Here is a 20,518-nt window from a genome sequence, read left to right as displayed (position 1 = left end):
TTATTTTATCACTTACATTATTTAGAATTGCTGGTGCATGGTGATGAAAAAAGCAGCCTGACTTAGTTGGTTTTATTATTGATTTAAAATTTCTCTATTGACAATGCACCCCCTAGTGACTTACACTTTGGGTGGACTCCGTCCACCAACTGCACATCTGCAGCACCTGAGAACAAGTTACTTACAAGGAAAAATATCTCTGATTGGCATGGGACTCGTCATCAGCCTACTGAGAGAAAAAAACTACCACCCCTGCATTCTTAAGAAGCCAGGATATCATTTACTGGTGGAGCAAAGGAAGATGTTCAAGGACATGCTTAGAAATATATCACCTATATACCCCTTCGATGGAAAATATTTGAGGAAAGCCTAGACCAAACAAAAAATGAAAAGGGACACTTCAACAAGGGGGAAAAAAGAGAAGAGAAACAGTTGTTATCAGTGAAACTTGGGAACTATGAATTCACATGTGAACGCACGCATACACATACACGTATATGTACATACACATTACATAGTTCTGGGTTATACAATATAATAGCTAATGAAGGACTCTTGAAATAGAAGACAATGCTGATAGATTCTAAATTATCTCAACAAAACCTAGGAGTTGCTGAGTGTGTATGGCAAAATAGTTCAAAAGTCTGAGAGGAGAGAGGAAAAATGAGATGAAGAAGGTAACAAAGTATTTTAAGGTTCTTATTTGAGTTTGAGGAAGCGGGGATGAGTGGAATGTTAAAGCTGGGAAATAGTGTGCCAGAATGCAAGAAATATTTGGAACATATCTGTTTGATTACAGAAGATGGTAAAAGATGGTAAACATTAGTGCAGTGGATGGATATGGTAGAACTTTCACATTAACAAGGGGAAAAACATGGAATGAATAACAGCTTGCTCAGACCAGCAAAATAAGGGAAAGAAAAAAGAAAAAAACTACAATTTAAAATAAATAGTATATCGGGCCGGCCCCGTGGCTTAGCGGTTAAGTGGGCGCACTCCACTGCTGGCGGCCCGGGTTCGGACCCCGGGCGCGCACCAACGCACCACTTCTCCGGCCATGCTGAGGCCGTGTCCCACATACAGCAACTAGAAGGATGTGCAACTATGACATACAACTATCTACTGGGGCTTTGGGGGGAAAAATAAATAAATAAATAAATAAATAAATAAAATTATTAAAAAAAATAAAAAAATAAAATAAATAAAATAAATAGTATATAAAAAGTAAGATGGAAGGAATATAGTTAAGTACATGACTATTATACTAAATATGAAAAGATTAATTATCCCATTAAATACAGAGATTACCAGGCTAAGATAAAAAATAATGAACTAATTTAAAAACCATTGTAGTAATAATTTATTCAGGCAAGAATCATCAGTGGATGCTAAAACCATTGTGTGAAAAATATATACAGCTTCAAATAGTGTCCTCACAGATTTCTTATTATTTATAAAGTGGAAATTGTGGCTTTTCAGAGGAGAAAAATGGGTGATACCATTTTAACCACATTAATATCACCACTAAGGAGAAAAATCGACATCATATACCTCGTATTCTGATCTACAAAGAAAGATGCAGCACCACTTATGTAGTATTCCTGCCAAAGATTCACACCCAGCATGTTATAGGAAACTACTGGGCCATCCCATAGCTTGAAACCATCCAAAACGAGGAACTGTCTACAAAACAGTTGGCCTGGACTCTTCAAAATATCAATAGCCTGAAAGACAAAAAAATCTGAGGCACTGCTAGAAGTTAAAGGAGACTAGAGAGGTAGGACAATCACATGCGATGTATGATCCTGGATTGGGAAAAAAACTACTCTAGATAGGGCAGTATTAGAAAATTGGTGAAATTTGAATATAGACTACTTATGAGATAATAGCTTTATATCAACTTAAAATTTCCTGAAGTATTCAGGAGGGTGAATGGTTAAACTATCTGCAGCCTACTCTCAAGTAGTTCAGCTGAAACACATACACACATGCACGCATGCACACGCACACGTACGTGGGGGGATGAGAGGGAGAGAGAACAAATGTCACAAAATGTTAACAGTTGGTGAATCTAGATGAAGGGTGTAAATGGGAGTTCATTATCCTTGTCTTGCAACTTTTCTGTCAATTTAAATTTTTCAAGATGAAAAGTGTTAAAAAATTCACTCATTTATATGCAGTTTAGAAGAAACACACAAAGGAATATAAAAATAAAGGGATGGCAAAAAAATAGCCGGGAAAAATGAAGTATTAGAATTGAACATTAGGGCCGGCCCTGTGGCTTAGCGGTTAAGTGCGCGCGCTCCGCTGCTGGCGGCCCGGGTTCGGATCCCGGGTGTGCACCTACGCACTGCTTCTCTGGCCATGCTGAGGCCGCGTCTCACATACAGCAACTAGAAGGCTATGGAACTATGACATACAACTATCTACTGGAGCTTTGGGGAAAAAAATAAATAAATAAAAATTAAAAAAAAAAAGAATTAAACATTAAAAATGTGAAACTTGGGCAGGCCCTGTGGCCTACTGGTTAAGTTCAGCACCCTCTGCTCAGCAGCCCAGGTTCAGTTCCTGGCTGTGGACCTACACCACTTGTTGGTGGCCATGCTGTGGCGGTGACCCACATATAAAATAGAGGAGGATTGGCAAGACGTTAGCTCAAGGCGAATCTTCCTCAGCAAAAAAAAGCTCAACTTGATAAAGAAGGACGTGATGTAAAAGGCAACACTTATGAAGAAGGTATAGTAGTCAACTATATGCCCCAAGCAGCATAACGGGTAAATGCATGAAAATAAAAGTATTAGAAAAATAAAGAGAATTGGATAAAAATACCTTTATGGTGAGAGATCTCAATACACAACAGACAAAAATAAGCAAGGATATAGAAGAATGGAAAATACATATTCCTTAAATTGTATATAGTAAATAATCTACAATATATGCAATGTAAATATGTATAACCTTAAATCCTACAAATAAACTTTTTTGTTTACAAAGAAAACCTTAACACATTTTTTAAAATTAAGATATTACCACAAACATTTGCTGATTATAATCCAATAAAATTGGAAATAAACAATAAAAAGATGACCAAAATGTCTTATCTATTTGAAAATATGAAATATCCTCCTAAATAACCCTTGATTCAAAGACAAAATTAAAAGGAATAAAGAAACCATCTGGAAAGCCTTACAAAGAGGGAAAAAAAAACTTTTAAACATATTTTATCTTGGTCTTTCTTTATCCTCTCATGAAGTCCAACATAGATGATTTCATGTAATCGATTTTTGGAATGATTCAATACAAAGTTTAATTAAATACATATTCTTTGATAGAGAGATACAAGCTATCTTTATGTGAAATTCAATTTTTATTTGTTTTACTAGACTCTAAGTTATTATTATTTTTTTTAATTTTTTGTTTATTGCAGTAACATTGGTTTATAACATTGTAAAAATTTCAGGTGTACATCATTGTACTTCTATTTCTGCATAGATTACATCATGTTCACCACCAAAATACTAATTACAACCCATCACCACACACATGTACCGAATTATCCCTTTCACCCTCCTCCCTCCCCCCTTCCCCTCTGGTAACCACCAATCCAATCTCTGTCCCTATGTGTTTGTTTATTGTTGTTATTATCTACTACTTAATGCAGGAAATCATGTGGTATTTGACCTTCTCCCTCTGACTTATTTCACTTTGCATTATACCCTCAATGTCCATCCATGATGTCACAAATGGCTGGATTTCATCGTTTCTTATGGCTGAGTAGTATTCCATTGTGTATATATACCACAGCTTCTTTATCCATTCGTCCCTTGATGGGCACTTGCTTCCAAGTCTTGGCTATTGTGAATAACGCTGCAATGAACACATGGGTGCATGTACCTTTACAAATTGGTGTTTTCAAGTTCTTTGGATAAATACCCAGCAGTGGGATGGCTGGATCATATGGTAGTTCTATCCTTGATTTTTTGAGGAATCTCCATACTGTTTTCCATAGTGGCTGCACCAGTTTGCACTCCCACCAACAATGTATGAGTGTTCCCTTCTCTCCACATCCTCTCGAACACATGTTGTTTCCTGTCTTGTTAATTATAGCCATTCTGACGGGCGTGAGGTGATATCTCATTGTAGTTTTGATTTGCATTTCCCTGATAGTTAATGATGTTGAACATCTTTTCATGTGTCTGTTGGCCATCTGTATCTCTTCTTTGGAGAAATGTCTGTTCAGGTCTTTTGCCCATTTTTTAATTGGGTTGTTAGTTTTTTTGTTGTTGAGATGCATGAGTTCTTTATATATTTTGGAGATTAAGCCCTTATCAGATGTATGGTTTGCAAATATCTTCTCCCAATTGTTAGGTTGTCTTTTCGTTTTGTTGATGGTTTCCTTTGCTGTGCAGAAGCTTTTTAGTTTGATGTAGTCCCATTTGTTTCTTTTTTCTATTGTTTCTCTTGCCCGGTCAGACATGGTGCTTGAAAAGATGTTGCTAAGACTGATGTCGAAGAGCGTACTGCCTATGTTTTCTTCTAGAAGTTTCATAGTTTCAGGTCTTACATTAAAGTCTCTAATCCATTTGGAGTTAATTTTTGTGTATGGTGTAAGGTAAGGGTCTACTTTCATTTTTTTTCCATGTGGCTATCCAATTTTCCCAACACCATTTGTTGAAGAGACTTTCTTTTCTCCATTGTATGTTCTTGACTCCTTTGTCAAAGATTAACTGTCCATAGATGTGTGGGTTTATTTCTGGGCTTTCAATTCTATTCCATTTATCTGTGTGTCTGTTTTTGTTCCAGTACCATGCTGTTTTGGTTACTATAGCTTTGTAGTATATTTTGAAATCAGAGAGTGTGATACCTCCAGCTTTGTTCTTTTTTCTCAGGATTCCTTTAGCTATTCGGGGTCTTTTGTTGTACCATATAAATTTTAGGATTCTTTGTTCTATGTCTGTGAGAAATGTTGTTGGAACTTTGATAGGGATTGCATTGACTCTATAGATTGCTTTAGGAAGTATGGACATCTTAACTATGTTAATTCTTCCAATCCAAGAGCACAGAATATCTTTCCATTTCTTTGTGTCTTCTTCAATTTCTTTCAGCAATGTTTTATAGTTTTCCGTGTACAGCTCTTACACCTCTTTGGTTAAGTTTATTCCTAGATATTTTATTCTTTTTGTTGCAATTGTAAATGGGATTGTATTCTTAATTTCTCTTTCTGCAACTTCGTTTTTAGTGTACAGAAATGCAACTGATTTTTGTATGTTGATTTTGTATCCTGCAACTTTACCATATTCGTTTATTACTTCTAAAAGTTTTCTGGTGGATTCTTTAGGGTTTTCTATATATAAAATCATGTCATCTGCAAATAGTGAGAGTTTCACTTCTTCCTTTCCAATTTGGATCCCTTTTATTTCTTTCTCTTGCCTGATTGCTCTGGCTAGGACTTCCAGTACTATGTTAAACAGGAGTGGTGACAGTGGGCATCCTTGTCTGGTTCCTGTTCTTAGAGGGATAGCTTTCAGTTTTTCACCATTGAGGATGATATTATGTCATATATTGCCTTTATTATGTTGAGGTACTTTCCTTCTGTCCCCATTTTATTCAGAGTTTTTATCATAAATGGATGCTGTATCTTGTCAAATGCTTTCTCTGCATCTATTGAGATGATCATGTGATTTTTATTCTTCATTTTATTACTGTGGTGTATTACGTTGATTGATTTGCAAATGTTGAACCATCCCTGCATACCTGGAATAAATCCCACTTGATCACGGTGTATAATCTTGTTAAAGTATTGTTGTATGCGATTTGCTAGTATTTTGTTGAGGATTTTTGCATCAATGTTCATCAGTGATATTGGCCTGTAATTTTGTTTTTTTTTTTTGTGTTGTCCTTGTCTGGTTTTGGTATCAGGGTAATGTTGGCTTCGTAGAATGAGTTAGGGAGCTTCCCCCCCTCCTCAATTTTCTGGAAGAGTTTGAGAAGGATAGGTATTAAGTCTTCTTTGAATGTTTGGTAGAATTCACCAGGGAAGCCGTCTGGTCATGGACTTTTATTTTTGGGGAGGTTTGTGATTACTGTTTCGATCTCCTTACTGGTGATTGGTCTATTCAAATTCTCTACTTCTTCTTGATCCAGTTTTGGAAGCTTGTATGATTCTAAGAATTTATCCATTTCTTCCAGATTGTCAAATTGGTTGGCATATAGCTTTTCATAGTATTCTCTTGTAATCTTTTGTATTTCTGAGGTGTCTGTTGTAATTTCTCCTCTTTCATTTCTGATTTTACTTATCTATGCCTTCTCTCCTTTTTTCTTGGTGAGTCTAGCTAAAGGTTTGTCAATTTTGTTTATCTTTTCAAAGAACCAGCTCTTGGTTTTATTAATTTTTTTCTATTGTTTTTTTAGTCTATATTTCATTTATTTCTGCTCTGATTTTTATTATTTCCCTTCTTCTACTGATTTTGGGCTTTGTTTGTTCTTCTTTTTCCAGTTCCTTTAGGTGTATTGTTAGATTGTTTATTTGAGATTTTTCTTGTTTGTTGAGATAGGCCTGTGTTGCTATAAACTTCCCTCTTAGAACCGCTTTTGCTGTATCCCATAAATTCTGGCATGTCGTATTTTCATTTTCATTTGTCTCCGGGTATTTTTGATTTCTTCGTTGACCCAGTCTTTGTTCAGTAGCATTTTGTTTAATCTCCACATATTTGTGGCTTTTCTGATTTTCTTCCTATAGTTGATTTCTAGTTTCATACCATTGTGGTCAGAAAAGGTGCTTCATATTATTTCAATCTTCTTAAATTTATGGAGACTTGTTTTGTGGCCTCATATGTGATCAATCCTTGAGAATGTTCCGTGTGCATTTGAAAAGAACGTGTATTCTTCGGTTTTTGGATGGAATGCTCTGTATATATCTACTAGGTCCATGTGTTCTAGTGTGTCGTTTAAGGCCAATGTTTCCTTATTGATCTTCTGTTTGGATGATCTATCTGTTGGTGTAAGTGGAGTGTTAAAGTCCCCTACTATTATTGTGTTACTGTCTATTTCTGTTTTTATGTCTGTTAATAATTGCTTTATATATTTAGGTGCACCTACATTGGGTGTGTAGATATTTACAAGTGTTATATCCTGTTGTTGGATTGTTCCCTTGATCATTATGTAATGCCCTTCTTTGTCTCTTTTTACAGTTTTTGTTTTAAAGTCTATTTTGTCTGATATGAGTATTGCTACCCCAGCTTTCTTTTCATTGCCATTTGCATGGAGTATCTTTTTCCATCCCTTCACTTTCAGTTTGTGAGTGTCTTTAGGTCTGAAGTGTGTCTCTTGTATGCAGCATATATATGGGTCTTGTTTTTTTATCCAATCAGCCACCCTATGCCTTTTAATTGGGGCATTTAGTCCATTGATGTTTAAAGTAGCTATTGATAAGTATGTACTTACTGCCATTTTTTAACTTTGTTTTTTCTCGGTGTTTTAGTAGTCCGTCTCTGTTTCTTTCTCCTTCTATACAGAATTGATGATCTCTTTAGTTTGACCTCTGTCTGAAAGCTCTACTCTTTAGCTCCCCTCTTCCCTCATTTTATGTTTTTGATATCATATCTAACCTCTTTTTTTGCATTTGTGTCCATTACCCTCTTATCATGGAAATAGATAATTTTTCCTATTTGTGGTCTTCTCTTTTCCCCTTAAATCAGTCCCTTTAGCATTTCTTGTAGCACTGGTCTCTTGGTGACAAACTCCTTTAATTTTTGCTTGTCTGGTAAATTTTTGATCTCTCCATCGATTTTGAATGATAACCTTGCTGGGTAGAGTATTCTTGGCTGTAAGTTTTTTCCTTTTAGCAGTTTAAATATATCGTGCCACTCTCTTCTAGCCTGTAAGGTTTCTGCTGAGAAGTCAGCTGATAGCCTTATGGGGCTTCCTTTGTATGTAACTTGTCTTTCTCTTGCGGCTTTTAGGATTCTCTCTTTATCTTTAATTCTGGACATTTTGATTATGATGTGTCTTGGTGTGGGCCTCTTTGGGTTGATCTTATTTGGGGCTCTCTGTGCTTCCTGTACCTGGATGTCTGTTTCCTTCCTTAAGTTAGGGAAGTTTTCATCTATTATTTCTTGAAATAGATTCTCTGCCCCTTTGTCTCGCTCTTCTCCTTCCGGGACACCTATAACATGGATGTTAGTGCACTTGATGTTTCCCAGAGGTCCCTTAGACTGTCCTCACTCTTTTTAATTCTTTTCTCTTTTACCTGTTCACCTTGGGTAATTTCTTCTAATCTTTCGTCCAGCTCGCAGATCCGTTCTGTATCCTCTACTCTGCTTTTGAGTCCCTCTAGTGAATTTTTCATTTCCAGTATCGTATTCTTCATTTCTGATTGGTTCTTTTTTATAGCTTCCATTTCTTTGTTGACATTCTCACTGAGTTCATCTATTCTTCTCCCCAGATCAATGAACATCCTTAACACTCTTAGTTTGAACTCTCTGTCAGGTAGGTTGCTCATTTCTGTTTCACTTAGTTCCTTTTCTGGGGTTTTGTCCTGTTCCCTTACTTGGAATGTATTCCTTTGCCTCCTCATTTTTCCTCTTTCTCTGTGCTTGTGTCTACGTATTAGGTAGGTCAGCTACGTCTCCTGCTCTTGGATAGGTGACCTTATGTAAGTGATGCCTTAGGAGGCTTCCAGTGTGCTTCCCTCAGTTCTCAATGTTCCAGGGGTGACTCCTATGTGGGCTACATGTGTCCTTCTGTTGTGGCCTGTTTGTTCTCCCTGTAGGCATCCAGGGAGGCTGACTTATGCTCCTGGCCAGCTGTTGTAATGCTCAGCTGCTTGTAGTTCTTGTGGGCCCTTCAGTCTCTTTATCAGGTGTGGGGAGCCCCAGCACAGTTGGCTGCAAGTTCTAATACCACATTTGTGTTGCATTATTTCTTTTAAGTGAGTAGGCCCCCAGCGAGGCAGGTTGTTAGGCTCAGGGGCTTACAATTGCTATAAGCCTCCAGCCTTTAGGCCCTTGTCAGCTTTCTGAGGATTGCAGCTGGAGGGGCTGGCCTCTGACACAGGAGCACCCAATTGTTTCAGGCTTTGGAAGGTGGGGCAAACCCCCTATGTGGGTCTTTGAGAAGCACAAGTCTTCTGCAGCTGACAAGCCCTGCCGCCCACAGGTCCACACACACAGTCAACACAGTCCTGCCCCGTGTGCACGACCCGACCTCCTGAAGTGGACCCAGTCTCTCCATGGCAAGAGCCCCACACACTCCACCACCACCCCACACTCTCCACCCGCTCCTTGTGCATGCCCTGCCCCACTGAAGTGGGCTCAGTTGCCAGGCTGCAGAGAATCCAGTCACCAATCTATGCAGGCCCACAAGTTGCCTGAGGGCTTGTTGTTGGGTGGGGCCAGTCTCTAGGGTGAGCTGCCTGCCCTGGCTGAGCTGGATTAAATCGGTGCTCTAGTGGGTGGGGCAGACCCTGGGCTAGCAGGCCCTAGGGAGAACTCCAATGGCGTCTGTGTCAGCACGCCCACATCAGGCCACAACAATGGCCACCGCCAATGTCCTAGTCCCTAGAGAGGTCTCATCTCTCACCGAGATGCACTCAGGGCCTATCAGGTGAGTCTCTTTTCACCCAAGCACTCTGCACCTTTCTTTCTGGTGATTTTAGGTTGCTTTCTGAAACGGGTGAGTTTGCGCGTGGGCCCTTTAAGAGCCGGTTTTAATTTCTTTGTGAACCAGCTTTTCTGGGGGTATTCCCCAATGTTTTAGTAGCAGGCAAAGTCAGATATTATGCCACTTGTCTCGATTGTGCTGGGTCCACAAAATGCCCACAGCGGGGGTGCTCCCCGGCTCAGGGCCACACTCCTCCAGGGAGGCTGCGCACCTGTGCGCTGCTCCCGGGTGGCCGTGAAGCTGGCGGCTTGTGAAGGCGGCGTTTTTCCTCTCCAGAAGAGAGCTTCTGCCTCTTCCACCTCAATTAGGGTTGTCCTTTGTTGCAGGAGTTCCTCTTATCCAGTTTTCAGTTCTCTCTCAGGGGTAATTTTTCCATGAGTAGTTGTAAATTGGCTATGTCCACGGGAGGAGGTGAGTTCAGAGTCTGCTTATGACACCATCTTGACTTCTCCTCTAGACTCTAAGTTATTTGTGAACATCTTATCACTTTTAATTTTCTGGCATGGTTATTAAACTTCAGTTTATAATAATCTTCAATTGTATTTTGGATTTCACCAGCTTACAAGAATATCTGGAAAGACAACGTATATCTCAGTTTTGTTATGTTGAAGAGAATACAACGAATGTTAATAAGTTTATTGATATCTTCTTCCCTAATTTTAAAAATATGAAAAGCATAAAATTAGAAAGGATACTGGCATTACTTCGACCAGATCTCTGTCACCAAAGGAAAGGTAAGAAATAAAGCATAAATTAAGTATTTTGTACCTGGGATTTGAATAGACTCTAGTATAATTACATTATAAGATATTATTTTAAAATTTAACATTGAAGAAAAAGCACCTGAAGTAAGAAATTTAGTTAATATTAATTTACTAAATTGTGAATGATAAAGAATAAAACCTTTTTGTAGTTAAAAGAGTTTACAAAGCATTTTCTAATCTATGAATTTGTTAGAGTAGATTTTATCATGGTAGGAATTTATTGCATAATAAAGATTAGAAGCTTTCATTTCTGAAATGCCTTAATTCAAAGCTTGGGTCAACTCCTCACTAATAGTGTGATTTGAACAAGATACTTTACCAAGTCTACTTCTTCGTGTGTAAAATTCAGAAGGTTAAAATGAGAGAACATAAATCAAGTGCCTGGCACTTGAAAGGTGCTAGTTATTTTGAACTTCCTCCCGTATTCTTATAGCAGAGTGAACACGGCAGAGTAAGAAGAAACCATAAATTCACACTATTAATTCTTTTTTTTTTTTTTTTTTGTGAGGAGATCAGCCCTGAGCTAACATCCGCCAATCCTCCTCTTTTTTTGCTGAGGAAGACGGCCCTGGGCTAGCATCGGTGCCTATCTTCCTCCACTTTATATGGGATGCCGCCACAGCATGGCTTACCAAGCAGTGCGTCAGTGCGCGCCCGGGATCCGAACCAGCGAACCCCGGGCCGCCGCAGCGGAGCGCGCACACTTAACTGCTTGCGCCACCAGGCCGGCCCCACACTATTAATTCTTTTTTATACCTAGTGTATGGAAATACAATTGATATTTGTATATGGCCTTGTATTCTCTGACTTGCTGAACTCAGTTCTAGAAGCTTTGACGTAGATTCCTTGGGGATTTCTGTGTAGACCAGGGTTTCTCAACCTCAGACCCACTTATATTTGGGGCTAGATAATTCTTTGTTCAGGGAGGCTGTGTCATGTGCATTGTAACATGTTTACCAACAGCTGTGGCCTCTACTCAATAGATACCAGTAACATCCTCCCCACTCCGCGTTGTGACAACAAAAAATGTCTCTAGACATTGTCAAATGCAACCTTGGGGGCCAGAATCTCTTGGCTGAGAACCGTTGATATAGACAATAATAGCATCTGCAAATTGAGACAGTTTTACCTCTTCCTTTCCAACTGTGTGCCTATTATTTCTTTTGCTTGCCTCATTGGACTAGCTGGAACCTCCTGTATGATGTTGAATAGGAGAGGTCAGAGTAGACACACTTGCCTTGTTCCTGATCTCATAACAAAAGCATTCAGTCTTTTACCGTTAAGTATAATGTTAGCTGTAGATGCCCTTTATCAGATTAAGGAAATTTTCACCTACTCCTAGTTTGGGGAAAGTTTTTATCATGAGTGGGTGTTGAATCTTCTCAAATATTTTTTCTGTATCTATTGATATGATTGCGGTTTTTTTTTCCTTGAGTTTGATAATATGGTAATTAGTTGGATTTATGAATGTTGAACCAGCTGTGCATTCTCCAGATAAACCTCACTTTGTTGTTGTATATTTTCCGTTTTACATATTGCTGGATTTGGTTTTTTAATATTTTGTTGAGGAATTTTGTGTCTATATTATGTGTCAAAGGGATATTTGTTGTTTTCTTTTCTTGTCATGTCTATATCTGGGTGTGGTGTTGGGGTAATGCAGGCCTCATAAAATGAGGTGAAAAGTAGGCACTCTTCTTCTATTTTCTGGAAGAAATAGTGTAGAATTGATATGACATCTTTCTTAATTGTTTGCTGGAATTTACCAGTGAAACTATCTGGGCCTAGAGTTTTCTTCTTTAGAAAGTTTTGTTTTGTTTTATTTACCTTTTTAAGTTTTTAAAAATATATACATATTTTTTAAATGAGTAGACTTTATATTTTAGAACAGTTTTAGATTTACAGAAACAATTAAGTAGAAAAATTAAATGGTTTTAGATATACAGAAAAGTTAAGAAAGCTAGTACAGAGTTCCCACATGCTTGCCCCCCCAACAGTTGCTCCTATTAACATCTTATATTATTGTGATACATTTTTACAATTAATGAGCCAATGTTGATACATTGTTATTAACTAAAATCCGTAGTTTACATCAAGGTTCACTCTTTGTTTTGTACATTCTATGGGTTTTGACACGTGCATAATGTGTATATCCCCTTTACATATCGTACAGAATAGAATCACTTCCATAAAAATCCCTTGTGCTTCATTTATTCATCTTTCCCTTCCTCCCTTCTAACCCCTGGTAACCACTGATCTTTTTGGTGTCTGTATAGTTTTCCATTTTCCAGAATGCCATATAGTTGGAATTGTATAGCTTTTTCAGACTGATTTCTTTCATTTAACAATATGCATTTAAGGCTTATCCCTGTTTTTTTTTTTTTTTTTTGTGGCTCGATAGCTCATTTCTTTTTATTTATTATTAATTCCATTGCATGGATATACCAAAGTTTATCCAGTTACCTATTAAAGTACATCTTGGTTGCTTCCAGTTTGGGGTTATCGTGAATAGGCTGCTATAGGCATTCATGTGCAATTTGTGTGTGTGTGGACATAAATTTTCAACTCAATTGAACAAATACCATATGATTACTGGATCATATGGTTAAACAATATTTAGCTTTGTAAGAAACTGCCAAAATACCTTCCAAAGTGGCTGTACCATTTTCCATTCCCAACATCAATGAATGAGAGTTCCTGTAGCTCTGCATCCTTGCCAACATTTGGTATTTTAGATTTTTCCTATTCTAATACATATATAATGGTATCTCATTGTTGTCTTGGTTTATGGTTCTCTAACAACATAGCCAGCCCTGGTGGTCTAGTGGTTAAGACTCAGCACTCTTACCTCCATAGCTAGGGTTCATTTCCTGGTCAGGGAACCACACCACCTGTTTGTTGGTTGTCATACTGTGGCAGCTGCGTGTTGCTGTGATGCTGAAAGCTATGCCACTGGCATCTCAGATACCACCAGGGTCACCTATGGTGGACAGGTTTCAGCGGAGCTTCCAGACTAAACAGACTAGGAAGAAGGACTTGGCCACCCACTTCCAAAAAAATGTGACCACGAAAACCCTGTGAATAGCAGCGGAGCATTGTCTGATACAGCGCTGGAAGATGAGAGGATGGCGTGAAAAAAAGGGCAGGATTCGGCTCTCTTATATGCAGGGTCTCTAGGAATTGGAGTGGACTCTACCACACTAATAAAAATGATGTGTGGGGGCTGGCCAGTGACGTAGTGATTAAGTTTATGCGCTCTGCTTTGGTGACCTGGGGTTTGTGGGTTCAGATCCTGGGCGCGACCTATGCATTGTTTATCAAGCCACGCTGTGGCGGTGTCTCATGTAAAGTAGAGGAACACGGGCATGGCTGTTAGCCCAGGGCCAATCTTCTTCAGCAAAAAGAGGAGGAGTGGCAACAGATGTTAGCACAGGGCTGGTCTTCCTCACACACACACACACACACACACACACACACACACACACACAAATAACATGATGCTGGGCATTTTTCATATGCTAACTTGCCATCTCTACATTCTTGGTGAAGTGTCTCTTCAGATCTTTTGCCCATTTCTTAATTGTTTATTTACTTACTGTTGAATTATGAGTTTTTTGTGTATTTTGAATACAAGTCCTTTATATATATGTGGTTTGCAAATATTTTTCCAGATTTTTGGCTCTGTGGTTTTTGGCTCTGTGTTTGCAAATATTTTCCAGGTTTTTGTCTCTGTGGTTTTTAAAACTTTCACAAAAAAGTTTTTATTTTTAATATAGTCCGACTTATCATTTTTTTTCTTTTTGTTTTGTTCTTTTACTATCGTATCCAGAAAATCATTGCCAAACCCAAAGTCACCTGATTTCCTTCTTTATCTCTAGGAAGTTTATAGTTTTACATTTTACATTTAAATCTATAATCCATTCGAGTTAATTTTTGTGAAAGGGTTAAGGTCTGTGTCTAGATTATTTTTTTGCATGTGGATGTCTATTTATTCCAGCATCATTTGTTGAACAGACTATCATTGCTCCACTGTATTGCCTTTGCTTATTTGTCACAGATCAGCTGACTATATTCATGTGGGTCTTTTTCTGGTTTCTCTATTCTATTCCATTGATCTATATGTCAGTTCTCTCACCAATTCCACACTGTCTTGATTACTGTAGCTTTGTAGTAAGTCTTGAAGCAGGCAATATCAGTCCTCCAACGTTGTTCTCCTTCAATATTGAGTTGGCTATTCTGGGTCTTTTGCCTCCCATATAAACTTTAGAATCAGTTTGTGAGTACCCATCTCCACAAAAAACTTGCTGGGCTTTTGACTGGGATTGTGTTGTCCTAGAGATCAAGTTGGGAAGAATTGACATCTTAACAATATTGAGTCTTCCTGTCCATAAACAATGAATATGTCTCCATGTATTTAGATCTTTGATTCCTTTCACCAGAGTTTTGTAGTTTTCCTCATTTAGGTCCTGTACATAGTTTTTTTAGATTTCTACCCGTGTATTTCATTTTTTGTGCTAATGTAAATGGTATTGTTTTAAATTTCAAATTCCAATATTCATTGCTGGTATATAGGAAAGTAATTGACTTCTGTATATTAATTGTAACCTGCAACCTTGCTATAATACTGTCTTATTAGTTCCAGGAGTTTTGTTATTGTTGTTTCTTTGGGATTTTCTGCATGGACAATCATGTCATCTGTGAACACAGACAGTTTTATTTCCTCCTTCCCAATCTGTATACCTTTTATTTCCTTTTCTTGTGTTGTTTCACTAGCTGTGATTTCCAAAATGATGTCGAATAGGAGTGGTGAGAGGGGATATCCTTGTTTCCAATCTTAGAGACAAAGCATCTAATTTCTCTCTGTTAGTATGGTGTTAGCTGTAGGATTTTTATACATATTCTTTAGTAAATTGAGGAGCCTTCTATTCCTAGTTTGCTGAGAGTTTTTATTATGAATGGTTGTTGGATTTATCATATGCTCTTTCTGCATCTGTTAATAGGATCATATTATTTTTCTTCTTTAGTCTATTAATGTGCAGATTATGTTAATTGATTTTCAAATATTGAACCAACCTTACCTACCTGGAATAAATCCTGCTTTTTTGTAGTGTATATTTTTTTATGCATTGTTAGATTTGATTGACTAATATTTTGTTGAGAATTTTTCCATCTATGTTCATGAGACTATTTCATGTGATTGGGCACATCTCCATTCCCCACCCCTTTCCAGCACTCCTAAGAAATTTTGAAATATGCAACAGACATGTTCTGGCTAATTCATTTCCTAGCACTCCTACTAAAAAGTCCCTAGAAAAGAACATCCCATTAATAAGTCACAAGCATTAAATCCATAGATGATAGATGAAAATTGAAACTGCCTATCTTCAGTATGAGTTGGTGGATGACTGTTGCCTCATTCATGTTGGATAAAGATGTCAGAAGCATTTGCATCTGGTTCCGGAGTGGCCTCTATTGGATGCTGCCTCAGGCAGTCCTCCTGATTCTTTCATATGGCCAGAAGCCTCAGATCAGTGTATCACCTCCAAGCAACTCTGTCATCTAAGGCATATCCTCAGACCGAAGCTTTCTGGGTAATTTTGAAATCGGATCCTCACACACGTTCTCATTCATAATAGAAGAAAAAGAGGCGAAAAGCACAATTGCTTTTCATTGTTTTTATCTCCTCTGGGACTACTAGTCTTCTCTGCAGTTTGCATCTAGCTTTTCAGAATCATTTCCATTATCTCCTAAAATTTCTCTTTCCAGTGAACACAGAATATAGTCATCTTTTTTTAAATCCATTCTGACAATCTTTGTCTTTTAATTGCTATGTTAATAGTATTTACATTAAATGTCTTTATTGATAAATTTTGGAATTGTCTACCCTATTTTCTCTTTCCTGCCTTCTTTTGAAATTTAAATAGTTTTTTAATGCTCCATTTAAATTTATCTACAGTAATGCACCTCCTTCTGATGTTTTGGTCAATGACAGACTACATATATGACAGTGGCCCCATAAGATTAGTACCATATAGTTCAGGTGTGTAGTAGACTATACCATCTAGGTTTGTGTGAGTACACTTTATGATATTTGCACAACAACAAAACAACCTATCAATGAATTTCTCAGAACATATCCTGGTTGTTAGGTGACGCATGACCATATTGGCTCTTTAACTATATATATTTTTATATATTTTTTAGTGGTTGTTCTATGGATTTCAATATATCTACCTAACTTTACTTAGAGTTAATATTTTACCACTTCAAGTGTAATGTAGTAATCTTATAACCGCATATCGCTTTTCCCATCTGTTGTAGTTTCTGTGCATATTACATCTACATATATTGATCCAGCAAACTATATTGTAATTTTTACTTTTTAACAATGATGAATATTTTAAAGAACTTAAGAGAAGGAAAATATTTTATTCTATTCACCCAGATATTTGCTATTACCCTTTCTTCCTTTCTGAAGTTCCAAGTCTCCCTCTGATATCATTTTCCTTCTACCTGAAGAAGTTTAGCATTTCTTTTAGAGCAGGTCTGCTGGCAACAAATTCTATTAGTTTTCTTTCATCTAAGAATGTCTTTTCTTTACTTTCATTCCTGAAGGAGATATTTACTGATATAGAATTCTGGATTGTCAGTTATTTTCCTTTAGTGCTTTAAAAATGTACTACTGCCTTCTGCCCTCACTGGTTTCTAATGAGAAATCCATAGTCATTCAAAACATTGTGTCCTTATATGTAATGTACTTTTTCGCTTTTTGTCTATTTGCAAGATTTTTTCTTTAACTTTCGTTTTCAGCAGTTTTATTATTATGTATCTGAGCATACTTTTCTTTGAGCTTATGTTTGAGTTTGGGGTTCATTGAAATCTTGAATCTGTAAATTAATGTCTTTTACCAAATTGGTGGAATTTTCCACCACTATTTCTTTACATATTTTTTTCCTTGCTAACTCTTTCTCCACTCCTCTGGAATTCCAAAGATATGCACGTTAGATCTTTTGATATTGTCCTACAGTTTCCTGAGGCTTTCTTCACTTTTTTTTTTGGATTGTTCTGATTGGATTATTTCTATTGTTTGAGCTTAATGTTAAGACTGAATCTTCCTTCTGTGATCTCCATTTTGGCATTCAGCCCATCCAGTGAAGTTCTTATTTCAGTTGTTATATTTTTCAGTTTTACATATTTCATTTGGTTCATTTTTATATCTTCTATTTCTCTGCTGAGGACTTTTATCTTTCTAATCATTTCAAGAGTGTTCATCCTTAGTTCATGGAACATAGTTATCAATCATTTCAAAAATGTTCATCCTTACCTCATGGAACATAGTTATAATAGCTGCTTTAAATTATTTATCTGAACATTTCAACATCTAGGTCATCTAGGGATTGCTGTCTGTTGATTGCATTTTTACTTTAGAGTTGTTGAGATTTGCTTACTTCTTTATAGGTTGGATAATTTTGTATTGTATCCTGGTCCCTGGTCATTTTGATATTACCTTATGAGACTCTGAATCTTGTTAAAATCTTCTGGAGAATGTTGATTTCTTGCTTGTTTGTTTTAGCAGTCAATTAGTCGGGTTAGGTTCAGACCACATGTCCCAGCCCACTTTCTGTGGTTATTTCCAATGTCAGTTCTATTTTCAAAGCTTTCTTATGCTATTCTGGACTGCCCTATTTGTGCACAACTTCTCGATCAGTCAAAGACCTAGGCAGTAGTGTACACCATAGTTCAGTTCTCAAGCCTCTATTATATTTCCTCAGATCAACCTGGTGGATGCACAGCTTGGGGTGAGTCCACTGCTTCAAACACAGATTTAGGGAATCACTCTCTCCAAACCCTACACGCTCTGGATCTACCTCATGGGCCCCTGTTCTTGGTTCTCTGGCTGGAGATCTGGGGTTTCAGCATCCCTGTGCTGTTGTGCACTTCCCACATTTGAGACTGCCTCCAGGTTGAAGTGGTGAGAAAAAAGCGGGAGAGAAAAAACTAACAGGGTTTCTCCTACACTGTTCGGGCCACAGAAGGCTCCTCTTCGCAGTTTTACTGGTCAAAGGGAAGGATTTTTTTTCTCAGAGTTTTAGGTGTCTGCAGGGCCTCCACTACCTCTGGAGTACAATTTTGTGGCTGGGATTACCTCAGGGCAGGGCCAGGAGAGGGAAAAAGAAAAATCAAAACAAAGAAACCTCCTGAAAATGGAGATATCCCCCAAAGCCTCCATCGCACAGGAAAGAGTTTTAGGTTTAGCAGAGTTTTATTCCTTTCCCCAGTCTCAGCACCACCCACTTGTGATTTCTGTGCCCTTTGTTTTTGTTAATGTTGTTTGAAGTTTTAGTACAGATGGTGGTTGTTAAGTTACTTTTACAATACGTGTCTTATCTTTTGATGATATTTCGCAATTTACATTTTGTTTATAATCAGGTTTACAATAGATGTATTTATTTAGAATTTTTCTTATATAGACTGGTTTTCATACTTTCCATGTTCTTTAGCTCCATTAATTTCTCACTTTTTAATCACTTAATTATATTTTATTTCTCAGTTGTCTGGAGCTTATATTTAAGTACAGTTTTATAAAAGATACGTGCTTAGTTATTTTGTTTTCTGAGCCCTTCCATATATGAGAATGTCTTTCTATTACCTTTACATAGGAACGGAAACTTACATGACTATACAATTCTTTTTTATAAGTCCCCCATCCCCAGAACTATAGACTTTGGTCCACTGATTTTTGGCCTTTTGTATTGCAGAGGAAAAGTCTGCTTCAGCCTAGTTTTTGTTTCTTTGTAGATAATTCAGTTTTTGTTTGTTTCATTTAGATAATTATAGAATTTTTTCCCTTTCTTTTTGCTCAGTTTTTTTCAAGATTGCATAGACACATAAAAATGAACTGATTTTTACACATTTATTTGATTACTAGCCACCTTACTTAGCAATTTGTCTGTGATTGATGAGAAGTAGGATATCAAGGTGCTCTGGGCTTTAAAGTATGATTTTTATGGATCAGGTTATTCCATGAAATGTCCATGCAACTACTAGATGCTTTATCTGGGACCCAGATCTGCATCTCCATACCTGTCACTGAATATGTGCATCAAATGGCATCACTGGAATACTTGAGATGATGTCTGAAAATCCTCAAGGACACTATGCAACAAAATAAAATGCCCATTATCATACCTATCATATCTATCTATATCAGACTTTGAAGTGGAAATTAATCCTCTGGTAGTGAGGTCAAGGAAACTCATTAGCATCTTGTGAATAATGGTTTTCCCCATGCTTTTTCAATTTAGTAGTTGGATACCAAGAACCCTCTATGTGCCTGGATTATAATTCTTGGGATCACCTAACTGAGAGAGTGCAAACTAAGGAGAGCATTCTTGAGGACATCAATCCACCCACTCTGCCATTAAGGCTAGTTTCTTTAGCTTTATAGAAATTTACCTTCTCTGAATATTTTTCCTTAGCTTTTCTCATGGGTCATTACAAGAAGCCATCATATGCAAATTGTTTGTGGATTAGTTGTCACTTTTTAAACCCTTGCCATTAGGTACTCTCATATGAGAAACATTTTTTTGAATTTAGTAATGCAAAAATTTTAAAAATCGTCAGTCTCCTCTAAGAATTACACCTTTTTTAATTTCAAGAACTATATAAATATTCTGTTTTTTCTTTCTCTTGTCTGTGAGGTAGTTCTGAAGCAAATTATTGCTTAAACTATATTAACATGTACAATTCCTTGTTTGTTTTACTCTTTCCTGACAATTGACTGGTTATTTCTAGTTTGTTAACTTTGTTTCATGCCCCACAAGGGAGAGGTAATATATCAGTGAGGATGCGTTTTTCGCCTTGATCAGGGGCTTAGTGCTGTGTGGGCTGAGTCAGCCTTCGTGCTTTGGTTTTGCCCTCTTTGTTGCAAGATGACCTCACAGCTCCAAGCATCATGTCCCTCAAATGTCCAGAACAGGAAGCAGAAGGTGGTGTAAGGCAGAGAGGTTCTCCCTGGGTGACTCTCTCAGAAGCATCTGCAGTATACATCCTTAATATGTCATCAGCCACATCTGGGCCATGTTGCCATGCTATCC

At 37.5% G+C, this 20,518-nt stretch overlaps 1 protein-coding gene across 1 annotated transcript in view; it reads left to right on the top strand.

Moving 5' to 3' along the window:
- NME8 (NME/NM23 family member 8) overlaps positions 1 to 20,518 on the top strand; it is a 49,815-nt gene that overhangs the window by 22,378 nt on the left and 6,919 nt on the right. The window contains exon 10 of the mRNA XM_058523090.1: positions 10,219 to 10,394. Within this exon, the coding sequence (XP_058379073.1) occupies positions 10,219 to 10,394 (176 nt within the window). The remainder of the gene's footprint in view (positions 1 to 10,218; positions 10,395 to 20,518) is intronic.

This window comes from Diceros bicornis, chromosome 3 (assembly GCF_020826845.1).
Source record: "Diceros bicornis minor isolate mBicDic1 chromosome 3, mDicBic1.mat.cur, whole genome shotgun sequence".
Taxonomy (NCBI): domain Eukaryota; kingdom Metazoa; phylum Chordata; class Mammalia; order Perissodactyla; family Rhinocerotidae; genus Diceros; species Diceros bicornis.
This window is presented reverse-complemented; position numbering and strand designations above follow the sequence as displayed.